Here is an 18,123-nt window from a genome sequence, read left to right as displayed (position 1 = left end):
AAGCGTCAAAATGAGACTGACGTGATCAAGGCACTGTTAGAGAGCGGACCCGGCAACTACTTAAAGTTCCCAACCCTGTCTGCTATGGAGGCATTACTGTTGCTGATCATGCACGCTCTTGCGCTGCAGGGGACACCCCGTTCTCTACCACATCCACATCTAGATTCTGGCCTACTCCCAGGAAAAAGTCCTATGAAATTAAATTAATAAAACACTGACCAATCTATTTTGCGATTTAACCAGTTGGGGGTCATGGTGTGCCATGAAAAAATAAAACGTTGCTCCATTTGAATTAATTTCAAATTACGGTCGCCTCCTTGCAGCGGGCGTGCAAGATGAGTGTTGCTGCTGTAAAATCGTGTACTTGATGTCCTGCCCTCTGCCAATGTTCATCCAGAGGTGCCCCTTCCTGCTGTGTATTGATGCGGCTGAGATGTTCCTGTACCCGGATTTTAAACATGCATGTTGTTTTCCTTATGTATATCAGGTTACAAGGGCACCAAAGTGCATATATAATGTTTTCAGAATCACATGATAAATGTTGATGAAAATGAAATGATCGTCGTACTGGGATTTCCAGAGATGGTCCTTGATACATGTATTGACCAACATTACATTGGCCACATCTGTAGTGACCAGGAATGGGGAAGTCCTCTTGTACTGATGAAGGAGCTGACAAATGTGAAAGCACAACTAAGTCCCTCAGATTTCTTGCTCTTTAAAAGCAAAGATAGGCTTCTCTTGGAAGACTGGATGAATCTGTAAAAGTGGCCAATATTTCATTATACTGGATTTAAGCTGTTGTGTATGAGGGGGTAAATAGTAAAACACAAATTAATTGTTGAGAAGGCATCGGCTGTAATAGAAGATCTCTATTAGCCCATCTAGCTCTTTTGTAAGCCACCTTTATTACTATAAGTGGATACCCCTGTTGGAGGAATCTAATTTTCATGTCTTCCACTTGTGTTTGAAATTCATCCAATGTTGAACAAAGTCTTCTAAGCCTTAACTTCCCTGTGGGACAATTTTTATCACATAAATGATGTGGATGGAAAAGAATAGTGCAGTATCCTGATTCAGTCCATGGGCTTACGGAAAATTGAAAAACAATTTGCTGTGGCTCAGGCAGATTTGTATGTCTAAAAATGATATAGTTTCTGGTCTGTATTGAAAAGTAAAGTGAAGATGGGAATTGCGTGTATTGGTTGGTAGTGAATTCTTTTGTTTCACACATTTCTTTGGAAGCACTACATTGATGATATTTTTATGATCTGGCATGGCACCGAATCAGCACTCCAACAGGTGCACCAGGATTCCTTCTTTTTGCAAGGCCATTGCTACCACCACCATAATCTTGGAAAGTGTTCTGGGAGCAGTGGCTAGATCAAAAGGCAGCACCCGAAACGATAATGGTGCCCCAACACCGCAAAGCGTAGAAAGCATTGGTGTTCCAATCGGTTGGGAATATGAAGGTAAGCCTCTGACAGATCCAAGGAGGTCAGAAATTCCCCTGATTGCACTGTCATTATTACCGACCGTAAGGTTTCTGTTTGAAAATGAGTCACCTTCAAGTGACGGTTGACCCTCTCAAAATCCAAGATAGGACAAAAGGAGCCCTCCTTTTTGGGCACAAAAAAATAAATGGAATATCTCCCCATACTTTGAGACGTGGGCACAGGAACCACAGCCCTCAGTCTGAGGAGCCTTTGAAGCATGAACTCCACTGCCTGCTGCTTCTGCAGGGAGTGGCAAGGGGACACCATGAACACATCCCGAGGAATACTGCGAAATTCCAGTGCAATAACCTTCACGTATGGTCTGACATGATCTTGACCTACCTCTGATAAAAGAGAAAGACGTCTTTTCCCCCCCCCCCATTTCCTGTTCCGGAAGGTGGGTTGGCAAACCTTCATTGGGAAGCTCGGGAAGGTCCACCACCTGAGCCCGCTCTTCTCTTGGGCTGCCGGGGACGAAAGGACTGAGACCTTCCAAAAGGCCAACTCTGCTGAAAGGTCGTCCTTCTGTAGGGATGAAAATGCCTGGAACCTTTGAAATAACGCCTCGTACTAAAGGGGCGCTGTAACTGTTTCTTATCTTCCAGCAACAGAGACTCGCCCCGCTTACTGGTCAGTTTTTTTCAAATTCACTCCCAAAAAAGAGCGAGCCATTAAAGGGCATCTTGATAACATTGGCTTTGGAAGCTGTCAGCTGACCAATTTCGCAACCAGAGTTTGCCTGGCTGCTATCACCGAAGCTGCTCCTCTGGCCAAGGTCTGGACCAAATCGCAGCCTGCGTGTGCTAAAGAGCTGGCAGCAGGCTCCATAACCGCTCTGGAATTCCCTCCAGACTCATCAACCTCCTGAGAGAGAAGCAGACAAGATCTTGCCAGTAGGACACAACAGAAGGCAATCTGTAAATTAATCACCACTGCCTCAAAAGCTTTCTTAAGAATAGCCTCAGTTCTTTCATGTACATCCTTCAAGGCTACTCCTCCCTCTACGGGGATAGTCGTCTGCTTAGACACGGCACATACCAGAGCATCCACTTTGGGAAAATGCAAACACTCTTTCACAGCCGGATACAGGCCTTTCAATGTCCAACCCTCTTTAAAATTTGCCTCTGGGGCAGCCCATTCCAGATCAATCAATTCTTGGATAGCATCCATCACTGGGAAAAATCAAGAGGCTTTATATAAGGAAAAAAAAAAGATATAGTTGCAATGAAGAAGGTACAGAGAAGGGCAACCAAAATGATAAAGGGGATGGACCAGCTCCCCTATGAGGAAAGGCTGAAGAGGTTAGGGCTTTTCAGCTTGGAGAAGAGACGGCTGAGGGGGGATATAATAGAGGTCTTTAAGATCATGAGAGGTCTTGAACGAGTAGATGTGACTCGGTTATTTACACTTTTGAATAATAGAAGGACTAGGGGGCATTCCATGAAGTTAGCAAGTAGCACATTTAAGACTAATCGGAGAAAATTCTTTTTCACTCAACGCACAATAAATCTCTGGAATTTGTTGCCAGAGGATGTGGTTAGTGCAGTTAGTGTAGCTGGGTTCAAAAAAGGTTTAGATAAGTTCTTGGAAGAGAAGTCCATTAACTGCTATTAATCAAGTTTTCTTAGGGAATAGCCACTGTTATTAATTGCATCAGTGCATCAGTAGCATGGGATCTTCTAGGTGTTTGGGTAATTGCCAGGTTCTTGTGGCCTGGTTTGGCCTCTGTTGGAAACAGGATGCTGGGCTTGATGGACCCTTGGTCTGACCCAGCATGGCAATTTCTTATGTTATTAAACCAAAATGGGATTCTTCCTCGGCTCTGACATAGATTCCGATCCAAGAACATCTAGCTGTTTTAAGGTCTGGGAAATCAGGGCTGGCTCTTCATCTCTATGAAAGAACTGCAACACGGTTCGATATGGTTCCAGCCCTAGAGGAATTTCCCCATTTTCCAGGGAATCAGGATCACCCTCATCAGTACCATCCGGATTCCTGTCGGGAACACCCACAGGGAGCCGAGGCAAGCCCCTGAGCTTAAGCATAGGGCTGGAAGAGGGAGGGCACAGAAATGGGGGAAGTGGAGGACTGTGCCTGAAGAGAGGCTTCTAAACCTTGAAAAAATTCCACCCAAGATAAAAGCAGCCGGGTCCAGACCAAGCCCAGAAGAAACTGGAGCTATTTACACAGAACTGCCCTTGGTGGAGGAGCCAGTCAAAGGAGAACCAAGATCTGGCGTTTCCCCAGTCAAGGCCATGACCAACCCATCATCAGAATGGGAAGAGCCAGGATTAGCAAAATCTGAGGAAGACAACTCTCCCTGAGTGTCTGAACAGCGGTGACACAGGTTAGAAGCTAGGTCAGACTGTGAAGCTCTAATATGACAAGCAATACAAATAGGAAGGTGCTTAGGATTCTTGCTTACTAGCGCCATTGCTTGCGCTCAAAAATGAAATGCGTGTAAACTTTTGTGTTAAAAGCGCGCCCAAAAACCAAGCGCATAATGCATGCGCAGAGCCAAAACACTGTGCACACAGACAGCCTATAAAGGGCAGCAGAACACACAAGAGTGTGCGAAAATGGCCGCCGCGGCCTAGAATGCGGCGTGAAGTAAAAAGCCTAAGTGTGAGGCTTAGCCCACTGGGGGCTGCTCAACTCACCAGGCTGCCCAGTTCCCCAACCTCAACGGGAGCAGGAGCAAATGTCAGCATGGCGTGCCGAGAACAGAGTCCAGAGGAAGTCCTGAAACTCCTCTAACTGTCTCTGATTCAGGTAAAACTTTCTCTTTTTTATTTTTATATAAACCTTACCTGAGCTCAACGCTTACCAGCTGAGTACAGAGATGGTCTCCAGCTGCAGGGGAAGAGGGCATCTGCCGTCAGTACCGCGCTCTGTCTCCTGTACCCTCTGCCTTTCAGCTGCACTAGCAGCTAAGTCCCACGCCGGGAAACCGATGTCCTTTCGTGGATTGTAAACTGGCTAAAAGACAGGAAGACAGAGAGTAGGATTAAATGGGCAATTTTCTCAGTGGAAGGGAGTGGACAGTGGAGTGCCTCAGGGATCTGTATTGGGACCCTTACTTTTCAATATATTTATAAATGAACTGGAGAGAAATACGACGAGTGAGATAATCAAATTTGCAGATGACACAAAATTGTTCAGAGTAGTTAAAACACAAGCAGATTGTGATAAATTGCAGGAAGACCTTGTGAGACTGGAAAATTGGGCATCCAAATGGCAGATGAAATTTAATGTGGATAAGTGCAAGGTGATGCATATAGGGAAAAATAACCCATGCTATAATTACACAATGTTGGGTTCCATATTAGGTGCTACAACCCAAGAAAGAGATCTAGGTGTCATAGTGGATAACACATTGAAATCGTCGGTACAGTGTGCTGCAGCAGTCAAAAAAGCAAACAGAATGTTGGGAATTATTAGAAAGGGAATGGTGAATAAAACGGAAAATGTCATAATGCCTCTGTATCGCTCCATGGTGAGACCGCACCTTGAATACTGTGTACAGTTCTGGTTGCCGCATCTCAAAAAAGATATAATTGCGATGGAGAAGGTACAGAGAAGGGCTACCAAAATAAGGGGAATGGAACAACTCCCCTATGAGGAAAGACTAAAGAGGTTAGGACTTTTCAGCTTGGAGAAGAGACGACTGAGGGGGGATATGATATAGGTGTTTAAAATCATGAGAGGTCTAGAACGGGTAGATGTGAATCGGTTATTTACTCTTTCGGATAGTAGAAAGACTAGCGGGCACTCCATGAAGTTATCATGGGGCACATTTAAAACTAATCGGAGAAAGTTCTTTTTTATTCAACGTACAATTAAACTCTGGAATTTGTTGCCAGAGGATGTGATTAGTGCAGTTAGTATAGCTGTGTTTAAAAAAGGATTGGATAAGTTCTTGGAGGAGAAGTCCATTACCTGCTATTAAGTTCACTTAGAGAATAGCCACCTCCATTAGCAATGGTAACATGGAATAGACTTAGTTTTTGGGTACTTGCCAGGTTCTTATGGCCTGGATTGGCCACTGTTGGAAACAGCTGGGCTTGATGGACCCATGGTCTGACCCAGTATGGCATTTTCTTATGTTCTTATGTTCTTAACCTAGCTACCAGACCAAGGCATACCTCTGAGGGACCATAGAAATTGCCTCAGGGATTCTCAACTGGGGGAGGACCTTTAGGTATTACTGCAGGAGAGCGGGACTTTCTTTTCCTGAATTTAGAATTTCAAATTTCTCCTTTCAAAAAGCTCAAAGCAAACACCATAGGGAGATGCACCATCTGCTGGAGATAGAGAATACTGGCAGGCTGGGGTCACTGCAGGCATCTGCTGACAGGGGAGCATAAACACACTGGTCCTGAGTCCATCTGTCTACACTAAAGAAAACAAAATTATCAGGTAAGTAATTTCTCCATTGCAAGTACCCAAAATAGTATGTAGATCCCATGCTACTAATGCCAGTAATAGTAGTAGCTATTCCCTAAATCAGCTTGATTAATAGCAGTTAATGGACTTCTCCAAGAACTTATCAAAACCTTTTTTAAACCCAGCTACACTAACTGCCCTAACCACATCCTCTGGCAAATTCCAGACCTTAATTGTGCGTTGAGTGAAAGAATTTTCTCAGGTTAGTTTTAAATGTGCTACTTTCTAACTTTATGGCGTGCCCCCTAGTCCTCCTATTATCCAAAAGAGTAAATAACATTCACATTTGCCTGTTCTAGACCTCTCATGATTTTGTAGACCTCTATCATATTCCCCCCTCAGCCGTGTCTTCTCCAAGCTGAACAGCCCTAACCTCTTTAGCCTTTCCTCATAGGGGAGCCATTCCATCACTTTTATCATTTTGGTTGCCCTTCTCTGTACCTTCTCCAGTGCAACTATATCTTTTTTTGAGATTTCAGGATTTAATTGTTAGCAGTCTAGGTTCTTTGGAAGAAGGAGAAATTCAGGATGAGTAGAAATCTATTAGGCTCTTCCATAAGGAGGAGATGTCTGCCCTGATTTCTCAAGTGACATCAGGTCTTAGACTGAGTGAGGAAAGGGTTGAGTAGTACTCTGATTGGGACCCAATTTTAAAAGGTTCACGCAGATCGTTGTCTCTCTTCTCTTTACATTCAGAGATTGTGAGCCCATGATGCTGGAGGAATAGGATTTACCAGAAGCAGAATATTGACGCCCAAGGGCATTTAATAAGCTGTATCCATTAACTGTGGAGCCGCAGGAATGCTTTTTTCAATTGTCTAAGGTAGATGTATTGGTGACAGTCATGGCCAGGAGAACCATCAAACCCTTAGAAGGAGGCTGCCTTAAGGGATACCCAAGACTGAAGGATAGAATTGATTCTTATATATTTTCAGCAAATTCTGTCATGCTCCAGGCAGCCATTCCAGCTACATTTATTTATTTATTTATTAAAACTTTTTTTATACCGGCATTCGTAGGACACATCATGTCGGTTTACAAAAACTGAGAAGGAAGGAAATTACAATGAACAGGGGAGGGGATAACTGGGTGAGTACACAAGTAAAGAGAGGATATTTAACAAGCAGCGATACAACTATTTGCATTCGGTTAGGGTTATATATGCAAATGAACTAATATACAATGTTACATGGCATGTGCACTTGACACATTTAGCATGTGGAACTTGATTACAGTAGTGCGGGGCTTGTGCACTTGATACACAGTGACGGTTACAGAGGGGGGGGGGGTGGGGGGGGGGGAAGGTTGCAGGGGGGGGGTAGATAAGGATCAGGTAAGGGTATAGGCTAGGTTGGGATTAAGGTGAATAATGGGCAAACATCGGCTAGGATTGGTGAAAGCATTGCAGCACTGGATCCATCATCTATCAGAGGAAGATGACGTTGCTAGGTTGGAGTCTGCTGCTTATTTAGCTAACTGATTATATGACAGTATTTGACAGATGAGTCCTCTGGCTCCGTAACTGGGCAGCAGACTCTTTCTCCAAGGCTTGCCTGATTAGGTTGCCCTATAAAAGCAATTATCTCTTTGGCAAAGAGTTATATACAGATTGGTGAAAAGTCAAGGAGAGACCAAATCTCACAGACTGTCAGGGGATAGGTCAAGTTCAAGTTTCCGCTCTTTTTGAGGCTACAGTCAGTATTGTGAAGCCATGGAGGTTTAGGCCTTCAAAAAGGTTCCTGCAACAGTCTGCTAATGGGAAAGGAAGGTCTTAGCCTTTTCTAGGGCAAGAAGGCCTTGGAGAATTCGGCACAGACTTCAACCTCCAGCCATTCCTTGATTACTCCAGTAGGAGGAAGACTAGAAGATTTTCTCAAGGAGTGGATCCAGATTTCGTCAGATCAGTGGGTTCTAGATATAATTCGAAATGGATATTCTCTGGATTTCCAAGTCCCTGTGAGAGAAAGTTTTGTAATTTTGCCAGCCTCTGCACCAGCAAAAATAGAGGCAATTCATTCTACCCTCAACAAGTTGAGAAATTTACAAGCAGTTTGTTCAGTACCTTTCAGCGAGCAGCGAAAGGGATGCTAGTCTATTTTGTTTCCCCAGGAAAGGTGGCAATTTCCATCTAATTTAAAGTTTGTAACACAATACTTGTATGACTTGTATGTTCCCTGTTTCCACATGGAAACTCTTAGATCCTTAATTTCTTCAGTAAGAAAAGGAGTTTTTAACTTCTTTGTACCTGAAAGAGGCATATTTTCATATTCTTATGAGAGAACATCCAGAGATTCTCTGTTTTTTCACATTTTAGGAAAGCATTACCAATTCAGGGCTCTACATTTTGTATTAGCAATCAGCCCCAAGGACCATTACAAAGATCATGGTAGTGGTTGCAGCCTATTTAAGAAGACAGGGGATCCTAGTGCATTCATATTTGGACTATTGGATGATTTCAAGCAAAACATATGCGGAATGTTTGCCTGCAACCCACTGTGTTTCCCTGTTTTAAAAGTTGGGGTATATAATTTTGGAAAAAGCCAATTAAACTCAAATTATAGAACATTTAGGAGCCCAATTTAACTCTTGAGAGGGATCTGTGACCTTAACAGTGAAGAGGGTTTCAAAGATAATTGCTCAAGTGAAGCAATTCTCAAGAGAGCAAGCATCATCTGCATGGGGATATCCTCAGCTGGCCTCCACATGGGTCCTAGTGCTATGGGCAAGGGCTCACATGATGCCACTTCAACTAGCTCTGCTTACCAAATGGAAGGTACAGATGCAGGGTTACAAGGTCTGCCTTCTGCTGTCTCAGCGGACAAGGGAAAGTTTTGCTTTGGTGGACCAATCCTGTAAATTTGTAAAGGGATATTCCATTAGAGGCCCAGATTGGATTATCATCATAACAGATGCCAGCCTCTCAGGCTGGGGTGTACTTTTCTGGAATTGTTATGCACAGGGCCAATGGTCTCTGTTAGGCATTTGTTAATAAATCATTTAGAGAACAGGGCAATGAAACTGGCACTTATATACTTCCAAAGATAATCAGGGGATGCACAGTGCGAGTTCTTAGCGACAATTCCATGGCAGTGGCTTATATAAACAAGCAAGAGGGTACCCCATGTCAGGATATAGCAGCAGAGACGCATCTTCTCTTTCCGTGGGCAGAGGAGAATCTTGTCCAAATCTCCGTCCTGCATATTGCAGGTCAGGAGAATGTCCACATGGATAGGATAGATCAGAGAGTGGGAACTAAGTTCTGGGGCGTTCCAAATGAAGTGCAGAGATATGGAGATCCATGTTTGAATTTAATGGCAACAAGGCAAAATGCAAAGACCTTAAGGTTTTACGGTTGCTGAAGGAAGTATGGCAGCAAAGACATAGATGCGCTTGTTCAAAATTGGCCAAAGAATGCTTTGTTTCCCCCTTTGGCCACTGATAAGTTGAGTAATAAGGAAAATAGAGAGAGAAAAAGTTTGTGGTTATGGTGGTGCCAGATTGGCCTCAGTATAAAGATCTACAAGGATTATTAGACAGTCTGTTGCACCTGCTAGAAAGCAGGGGCTTGCTTCAGCAGGGTCCCGTTCTAATGGAAGATCTTTCTCATTATTCATGACCTAGCTCTCAAGAGGGTAAAGTTAGTTAAAAAGGGGTATGCACCTTCAGTTATTAAAACATTACTAAACTCAAAGAAGTTAACTATTTCATTAACTTACATGAGAATATGGAGATGTGGAGTCATTTTGCAAGGAGATCCATTGCTCCCCATGGTGCTCTCAGATTGGTGATATTCTTGCCTTTTTGCAAAGAGGGCTTGATAAGGGGTTAGTATATAATTCTCTTAAGGCTCGGGTTGCAGTGGTTTCCTGTTATAGGGAGAGAGTTTAAAGGTTTATCACTATCTGCTCAGAGATCTTGATTGTTTTCTTCAGGGAGTAAAGCGATTGACGCCTCCAGTTAGATTGTAAGTTCCATGTTGGGATCTAAATTTGGTGTCATGGGCTCTGACAGTGGCCACTTTTGAGTCATTAGAACAGGCTACATTAAATAATTTGACTTTGAAGATGGTTTTATCAGTGTCGATAATTGTGGCAAGAAGAATTTCTGAATTGCAGTCATTGTCATGCCTCGCTCCCTATCTAAGGTTTAATAGGGAATTGGTAGTCCTGAAGCCTGTTCCTTTGTTTTTGCCAAAAGTGATTTCAGTTTTCTATTTGAACCAGAAAATTGTTTTGCTGCCTTTTTAAAAGGTCAGACAGTAAGGGTTCATTGGAGGTCTTAATCATTTTTGGATGTAAAAAGATGTCTCCTGAGACACTGCAGGTAACATAGGATTTTAGAAAGTCAGACTGCTTTTTGGTGGTTCGTGAACAGGTGAGACCGTGTCAACGACATCTATCTCCTGCTGGATTATATTAACCATTGTTTCAATGTATTTGTTGCAGAGGAAACGTTCACCAAAGGGATTAAAGGGTTATTCAACTTGTGCACAAGCTTCTTCCTGGGCTAAATATGGAGCAGATAGTCCCCTTGATATTTGTAAGGCAGCTACTTGAGCTACATTGAGTATGTTTGCAAAGCATTGTAGGCTAGATGTTTTCACGAAACAGGACACCCATTTTGGGGCAGCTGTATTAAAGGTGAGCTTAAAGTCTACCCACCTTTAGAATATGCGGCTTGGTACTTCCCACTTGTTTCTGGACTGGTAGAGAATAGGACAATGAAGGAAAAATTAAGACTTACCTGATAATTTTCTTTCCTTTACTTATGCTCCACCAGTCAAGAATCCCACCTAGGAAGTTGCCAGAACTGATTAAGTGGGGGTTTCAAGGCCCAATTTTAAAGTGAACTTTGACAAAGGTATACTGCCTGGGAAGATTCCACAGATGACATATATAGGTGATATTATCAAAAGAATTTCAACTCTGCCTCCAGGAGTTGGATGAGGAAAGATACCCACATGTTTCTTGACTGGTTGAGCATAAGCAAAAGAGAGGAAGTTATCAGATAAGTCTTAATTTTTCCATATTTTAAATTTTCCCTGCCTTGAATCTTGTTAAGGTGCTGGTTAAAATTTTGTTTTTAATAAAAATTAAGCTGCAGGCACTGTCTTGGGGATCCTTTAAATGCAGTCTGTGCTCTGCTTCACACAGCACTGCTGATTCCCATGGCAGCAGAATACAACTAGCTACCGTATTTTCCGGCGTATAAGACGACTTTTTAACCCAAGAAAATCTTCTCAAAAGTCGGGGGTCGTCTTATACGCCGGGCACATCAGCTCTCTGACCAGTTTCTCTCAATCACACACACATGCTCTCGATCAAATGCATTCTCGCACTTACACACAGGCAGGCTGCTTCTCTCTCTCTCTCTCTCACTTCCACCCCCGAGCACAAATAGTAGCTGCATCACCTCCTCCTCCAGCCCCCGCAGGCCAAGAAAGAAGAAACCCATCGGCCGCGGGAGGCTCATGCTGCTCTCTCCTTTCCCGATTACCAGCTCCTTCGACTGCTCGGGGCCGATGCTGCTATCTTTTCATGCGGCACGGCTTTCTCCTTCCCGCGCACCGCACTGCCGTTGCCGCTGGGCTAAAAGCACGTTCAAGCCCAGCGGGAAAGGCAGTGGTGCAAAAAAAAAAAAAAAAGCTGTGTCATCCGCGGCTGGCCTTGTCTTCTTCCCGCCCCCCCCCTTTGAACTGGAACAGGAAGTGATGCGCAGGAAGAAAGAGCCGTGCCGCGTGAAAAAATAGCAGCGGCGCAGCAGCATCGGCCCCCGAGCAGTCGAAGGAGCTGGTAATCGGGAAAGGAGACAGCAGCGTGAGCCTCCCCGCGGCCGATGGGTTTCTTCTTTCTTGGCCTGCGGGGGCTGGGAGGAGGAAGCTGCTGCAGCTACTATTTGTGCTGGGGGGGGAGTGGAAGTGAGAGAGAGAGAGAAGCAGCCACCCTGCCTGTGTGTAAGTGAGAGAGAGAGAGAAGCAGCCAGCCTGTGTGTAAGTGAGAGAGAGAGAGAGAAGCAGCCAGCCTGTGTGTAAGTGAGAGAATGCATTTGATTGAGAGCATGTGTGTGATTGAGAGAAACTGGTCAGCGAGCTCATGTGTGTGAGAGACAATGAAAGTGACTGCTCAGAGAGATGACTGATGTGTATGTGAGTGTGAGAGAGAGAAAAAGCATGGAAGTGAGAAATCTGGGTATGTGAGAAAGCATGGGAGTAAGAAGCCTGATTATGTGAGAGAGAGCATGGGAGCGGGAGGACTGGCTGTGTGTGTGCACGTGCATGAGAGAGAGACTGGTTGATAAGGTGACGGTGTGTGTGAGAGAAAGAGACTGCTGTGTGTGAATGTGAGAGAAAGAATGTGATTCAGGGAATGAGAAGCCTGTGCACGTGGAGAGTGAGCATGGAAATGAGAGAGAGACTGGTGTGTGTGTGTGTGAGACAGAGAAAGTGATTATGAGAGTGAGAAGCCCGTATATGTACGGTAAGCAGAACACGGGAGTGGGAAGCCTGTGTGGGTGTGTGGCATGAGAGAAAACTGTTCAGGAAGGTGTCTGGTGTGTGTGTCAAAGGACTGTTTGGGAAATGATTGGTGCGTGAGAGACAGAAAACTGGTCATGGGGGCATGACTGGTATGGTGTGTGTGTGAGAGACATGGGCCCTAAGGAAGAGGAAGAGGAATAGGAGAGCTGCTGGAGGGGGTAAGGAAAGGTGGCTTTTTAAGTTTATTTTTCTTGATTGACTGCCATTTTAATTATTTAATATTATGTGATGTGTCTGCTTTTTTGAAATATTTTATTGGTGTTTGGAGAATGTTTAATAGTTTTTATGAGTTTTTAATTGTTGGATGTTATTCTGTTCATAGCTGTTTTGAAACATTTATTCTGCTTATTAGTATAGTTTTACAATTATTTATGTGTGGGGATCTATAGCTGCTTGCTAGTTCTGTTTTCCTAATAAGAGGTATATTGGTTTTTAGGGCCTGATATACGGTATTTGTAGTGTTGCCTTTTCATAGATAGGGTTGCTCCTGTTTGAGTGTAAAATTATTTTTTTTCTTAAAAATATGTATAAAAAAGGGGGGGGTCGTCTTATACGCCCAGTCGTCTTATACACCGGAAAATACGGTAGTTTATTTGATACTTTTTTGATTGTCTTATTTTGTTTCTATTTTAATCTATATTTGTATGTTTTGGATTGATTATGTATGTTTTGACCTTTAAGCTGCCTAGAGCTGTAGTTTGGCAGTGCATAAATATTTTAAAATAAGTGAAATAAATACATTTATATGCTTTGTACTTGTTTGGCATGGAGTTGGTGACTTCTGAGATTCTTATTTGTCTTTTGCAGGAAGAAAAAAGCCATAATAAATCCTTCCTTGTTCAAATACAAGGTGAAGCCTATTAAAAAAGAACTCTATGAATCGGTTACTGTTAAGGCATCTCAGATAAGGTAAAAATCAACACTTACTATTTTTTGAACTCCAAAATTCACTCTGGCAAATACATAAATTATATTAAAAATATCAATGACTCAATTACATATCAAACTCAAACATATTAAAAACCGCAACATCAATTGCTTTTAATGATATTACTAATTTCCTACACACTATGGGGTAGATTTTCAAACTATGCGAATAGGCCTACTTTTGCTGGCGCATCAGGCGCAAGCAAAAGTACGCTGGATTTTAGTAGATACGCGCGGAGCCGCGCGTATCCACTAAAATCCTGGATCGGCGCGCGCAAGGCTATCAATTCTGTATAGCCGGCGCGCGCCGAGCCGCGCAGCTACCCCCGTTCCCTCCAAGGCCGCTCCGAAATCGGAGCGGCCTCGGAGGGAACTTCCTTTTGTCCTCCCCTCACCTTCCCTCCCTTCCCCTACCTAACCCACCCACCTGGCCCTGTCTAAGCCCCCCCCTTACCTTTGTCGGGGGATTTACGCCTCCCAGAGGGAGCGTAAATCCCCGCGTGTCAGTGGGCCTCCTGCGTGCCGGGACGCGACCTGGGAGCGGGTCCGGAGGGCGCGGCCACGCCTCCGGGTCCGCCCCCCGAAACGCTCCCGGCACGCCCCCCTCAACGCCGCGCGGTTCGGGCCTGCCCCCCCGACACGCCCTCTCGGAGAACCCCGGGACTTATGCGAGTCCCGGGGTCTGCGCGCGCCGGTGAGCCTATGTAAAATAGGCTCACCGGCGCGCAGGGCCCTGCTCGCCTAAATCCGCCCGGATTTGGGCGGATTTAGGCGAGCAGGGCTCTTAAAATCCGCCCCTATGAGCTCAACATGCTATTCAATCATTCATCCAATGAAATGTATATTATCCTTCTATATGTAACTCTTAATACAATCTTGTTACAATTTTAAATTTAATACCACTATAGACACATGTGAGTTTTACAGATATTTAAACATCCCAGTATACTGTTAATAAGGAATTTCTCAGATCTGAGAGCTAATATTGACCTCTCACTAATAACCTTGTTGGACTTTAATCAATTACAATGGTATATTCCTTTTTTCATGAACATTTCACACCATAATTTTGTTCCTTTTGATAAAGTCTTATATTTCAATCATTTAATGATAAATTCTTTGTGCAAAATTATTGCAAACCCTGGTAACATTTCATTAGTGAATTCCTGTCCCAACAAATATCTCTGTTTCGCCTTATATATAGGTTTCATCAAGGGAATACTTCTGGTAAAATTGAACTGACAATCTGTAGACCACCTGGGATCATTAGATAGGGCTCTCTTCCAATTTAACGTGTTAATATAGTGGGTAAACTTCAAACCACAAAACGTCTGTAAATAAAAACAATAAGGTAATAAGTTACATTCACATTGAGTCTTATTAATTGATGTTTTGATTCTCATCTTGTCTCAATATTTTGTTTATTTCTCAAAAATTTGTCACATCCTTAAACCAATCGTTTCCACTAAAATATAAACATAGCAATTACTGGTTTTACTCCTTGTTGATATCGCCGCGTCTGGTGGGTGGAGTTGGAGCGCCGGATCGTAGAGGTACTCAGAGTGAAGGCGTCTTCTTGAAGGTAGAATGGTGGTACCGAAGGTCTGTGGTGTAGGATATGAAGTAGATAGGCCCTCGAGGAGCGAGTACCCAGTGGTCCAATATCCAGGAATAAATAGAGAGAAAAAGACCCGCGAGGAACGGTTGTCTTGGTTAGTGAGGACCCCGAAGGGAAGCTGGAAGCCAGAGACCCCCAAGGAGCGGGTGTCTAGAGCTTCTGCTGGAGCGAGGCCCTTAGCGTGAAAGTGGTGTCTAAGCGTACAGCTTACTGCAGGCAGAGAAGCGAAGTCTTTGCTAACTCCAATTGGTAGCGGAAGTGGAGGCTAGATATACCCGGAGGTACTGACGTCATGCGGTGGGGCCGCCCCCGAGGTTCCTGCCATGACGTTTGTGTGTCTCAGATGTGCGCGCTCGCGCCCTAGGAGACCGGGAGTGAGCATGGCGGATGGGGATGTCCATGCTAGTCTGGAAACGCCGAGGCCCTTGGCACTCGGCACCGGAGACAGCCATCTTGCCCAAAGAGAGAGAGAGGGGAGAGAAAAAGAGGTAAGGCAGAGCGGTCACAGCCGTCTGCGACCGGACGCAACACAAACACGCTTTTAAATGCGCTTTAAATGCTGTTATTACAACCCACAAGAAAGGACCCAGTAGATCGGTCTGCGTTTTACCGTATTCCACGTGTTCTTCACAAGCTCAAATAATTATCAAGAGACATTAGAACGTATTGATGACCCAATCGCCTTTTAAGGTAAGAACATAAGAACATGGCATACTGTGTCAGACAAAGGGTCCATCAAGCCCAGCATCCTGTTTCCAACAGTGGCCAATCCAGACCATAGGACCCTGGCAAGTACCCAAAAACTAAGTCTATCCCATGCTACTGTTGCTAATAATAGCAGTGGCTATTCTCTAAGTCAACTTAATTAATAGCAGGTAATGGACTTCTCCTACAAGAACTTATCCAATCCTCTTTTAAACACAGCTACACTAACTGCACTAACCACATCCTCTGGCAACAAATTCCAGAGTTTCATTGTGCGTTGAGTGAAAAATAACTTTCTCCGATTAGTTTTAAATGTGCCACATGCTAACTTCATGGAGTGCCTCCTAGTCTTTCTATTATCCGAAAGAGTAAATAACTGATTCACCTTAACTCGTTCTAGGCCTCTCATGATTTTAAACGCATCTATCATATCCCCCTTCAGCCATCTCTTCTCCAAGCTGAAAAGTCCTAACCTCTTTAGTCTTTCCTCATAGGGGAGCTGTTCCATTCCTTTTATCATTTTGGTAGCCCTTCTCTGTACCTTCTCCATTGCAACTATATCTTTTTTGAGATGCGGCGACCAGAATTGTACACAGTACTCAAGGTGTGGTCTCACCATGGAGCGATACAGAGGCATTATGACATTTTCCGTTTTATTCACCATTCCTTTTCTAATAATTCCCAACATTCTGTTTGCTTTTTTTACTGCCACAGCACACTGAACTGACGATTTCAATGTGTTATCCACTATGACGTCTAGATCTTTCTTGGGTAGTAGCTCCTAATATGGAACCTAACATTGTGTAACTATAGCATGGGTTATTTTTCCCTATATGCATCACCTTGCACTTATCCACATTAAATTTCATCTGCCATTTGGATGCCCAATTGTGTGTGTATTGCTTGATGTCTTGCTCAGATGCTGTTTGGACCTATTTGCAAATGCCATTATTTAGACCGAATGAATGCTGTTTTTCCAAGTTTTGTAGTATTTTCCAGTCTAACTCCAACCTCTTATATGCATTTCCTCACTGCATCAGCTAAATGATTATGTAATATGTCTTTCTTTACCCTTGTCTATGAAAGCTGCCTTGATCACATTACTCACATACTATATCCCACTGATTGCCCTCTTAGAGTGAGATTTGTCCCAGTATGGATCAGATATTTTCTGGAATTCCTTATTCTTTGACTATGTCTCTTTCTCTAGATCTTCTTTTTCTGAGATTGATCTCCTTGTAGAGATTCACCCATTCTAACTGAGGCTTACTCTCACTAGGATATGCAACTAATCCTATTCCTACCTATGACCAGAACGTGTCTTATGGTTTTGTCTGTTGTTTTTCCTTTTCTTCCTTGTCCATTACAATGGATTGCCTCTTAATACTTTCTCTGTACCTGTTAAGAATGATGTTCAACTGCTTTGCTAGGTTATCCTTCCTGGTTGGTATATTGGTGACACCCATATGTACAAGCACCGATCCGATCTCATGTAAAGCACAGTGGATATTGGCCCACTCCATTGTTGCAACATAGTGCACCCATAGACCGTACACAGTATTACACACTATAGCTGTAGGCAATTCCTTTTGCTTGTCACAATCTTTCCTCAACTATACCACGAAAGCTCAAAGGGTAATTTCCTATTGGCCCAGTATTGTGACCTATTATGATCCGGCGTCCTGGGCTCAGGAGGCTCTTGGGGTTACAGAACTCCTATCTACATGTTAAATCGTATTGTAAGACTACAAGCTGTTGTTGAAATAATTACTAATGTAACTGTAAAAGCACTGAGAATATTAGCTGTACAGCAAAAGGGTTTCCGGAATGCCATTTACCAGAACAGTCTAGCATTAGATTACATACTAGCTTCAGAAGGAGGACTATGTGGTAAATTTAACCTCAGTAACTGTTGTTTTCAAATAGACGACCAGGGTGAAGTAATTGAAGAGATCACCCGCAACATGATGTCAATTGCACATGTACCTGTGCAAACCTGGAAAGGACTTGATGACAGTGATCCATTTGGATCCCTTGGATCATGGTTCTCTAGTTTAGGTTCAGGATTCAAAATTCTAATTGGCTCCATGTGTACGATTGCCTTACTGGGACTTGTTGTCTGCCTCTGCTTGCCATGCCTTTGCATCTGCCTACGAAGATGCCGCGATCAAGTATCTGAAATGCTGATAACCCAGACCAGCGCACGGATCATGCTAAATCAAGCTGAAACCTTGAACCTGATGCTCCTGGATTCCGATGATGACACTGAACCATTCCCCACCACCTATAATAGCTATCTGTAAAAAATGAGCACATTGGTACTAGGACGGGTAAGTCTCTAGCCAGTAAGGAATAGCCTTAACTAGGCGGAACAACCTAAGACAGGCGATGTGCGA

The 18,123-nt window shown here is 43.7% G+C and overlaps 1 protein-coding gene across 1 annotated transcript in view; it reads left to right on the top strand.

The window, feature by feature from the left end:
- BAZ1A (bromodomain adjacent to zinc finger domain 1A) overlaps nt 1-18,123 on the top strand; it is a 514,327-nt gene that overhangs the window by 54,148 nt on the left and 442,056 nt on the right. The window contains exon 5 of the mRNA XM_029598945.1: nt 13,285-13,386. Coding sequence (XP_029454805.1) covers nt 13,285-13,386 — 102 coding nt within the window. The remainder of the gene's footprint in view (nt 1-13,284; nt 13,387-18,123) is intronic.

Source organism: Rhinatrema bivittatum, chromosome 4, assembly GCF_901001135.1.
Source record: "Rhinatrema bivittatum chromosome 4, aRhiBiv1.1, whole genome shotgun sequence".
Classification (NCBI taxonomy): domain Eukaryota; kingdom Metazoa; phylum Chordata; class Amphibia; order Gymnophiona; family Rhinatrematidae; genus Rhinatrema; species Rhinatrema bivittatum.
This window is presented reverse-complemented; position numbering and strand designations above follow the sequence as displayed.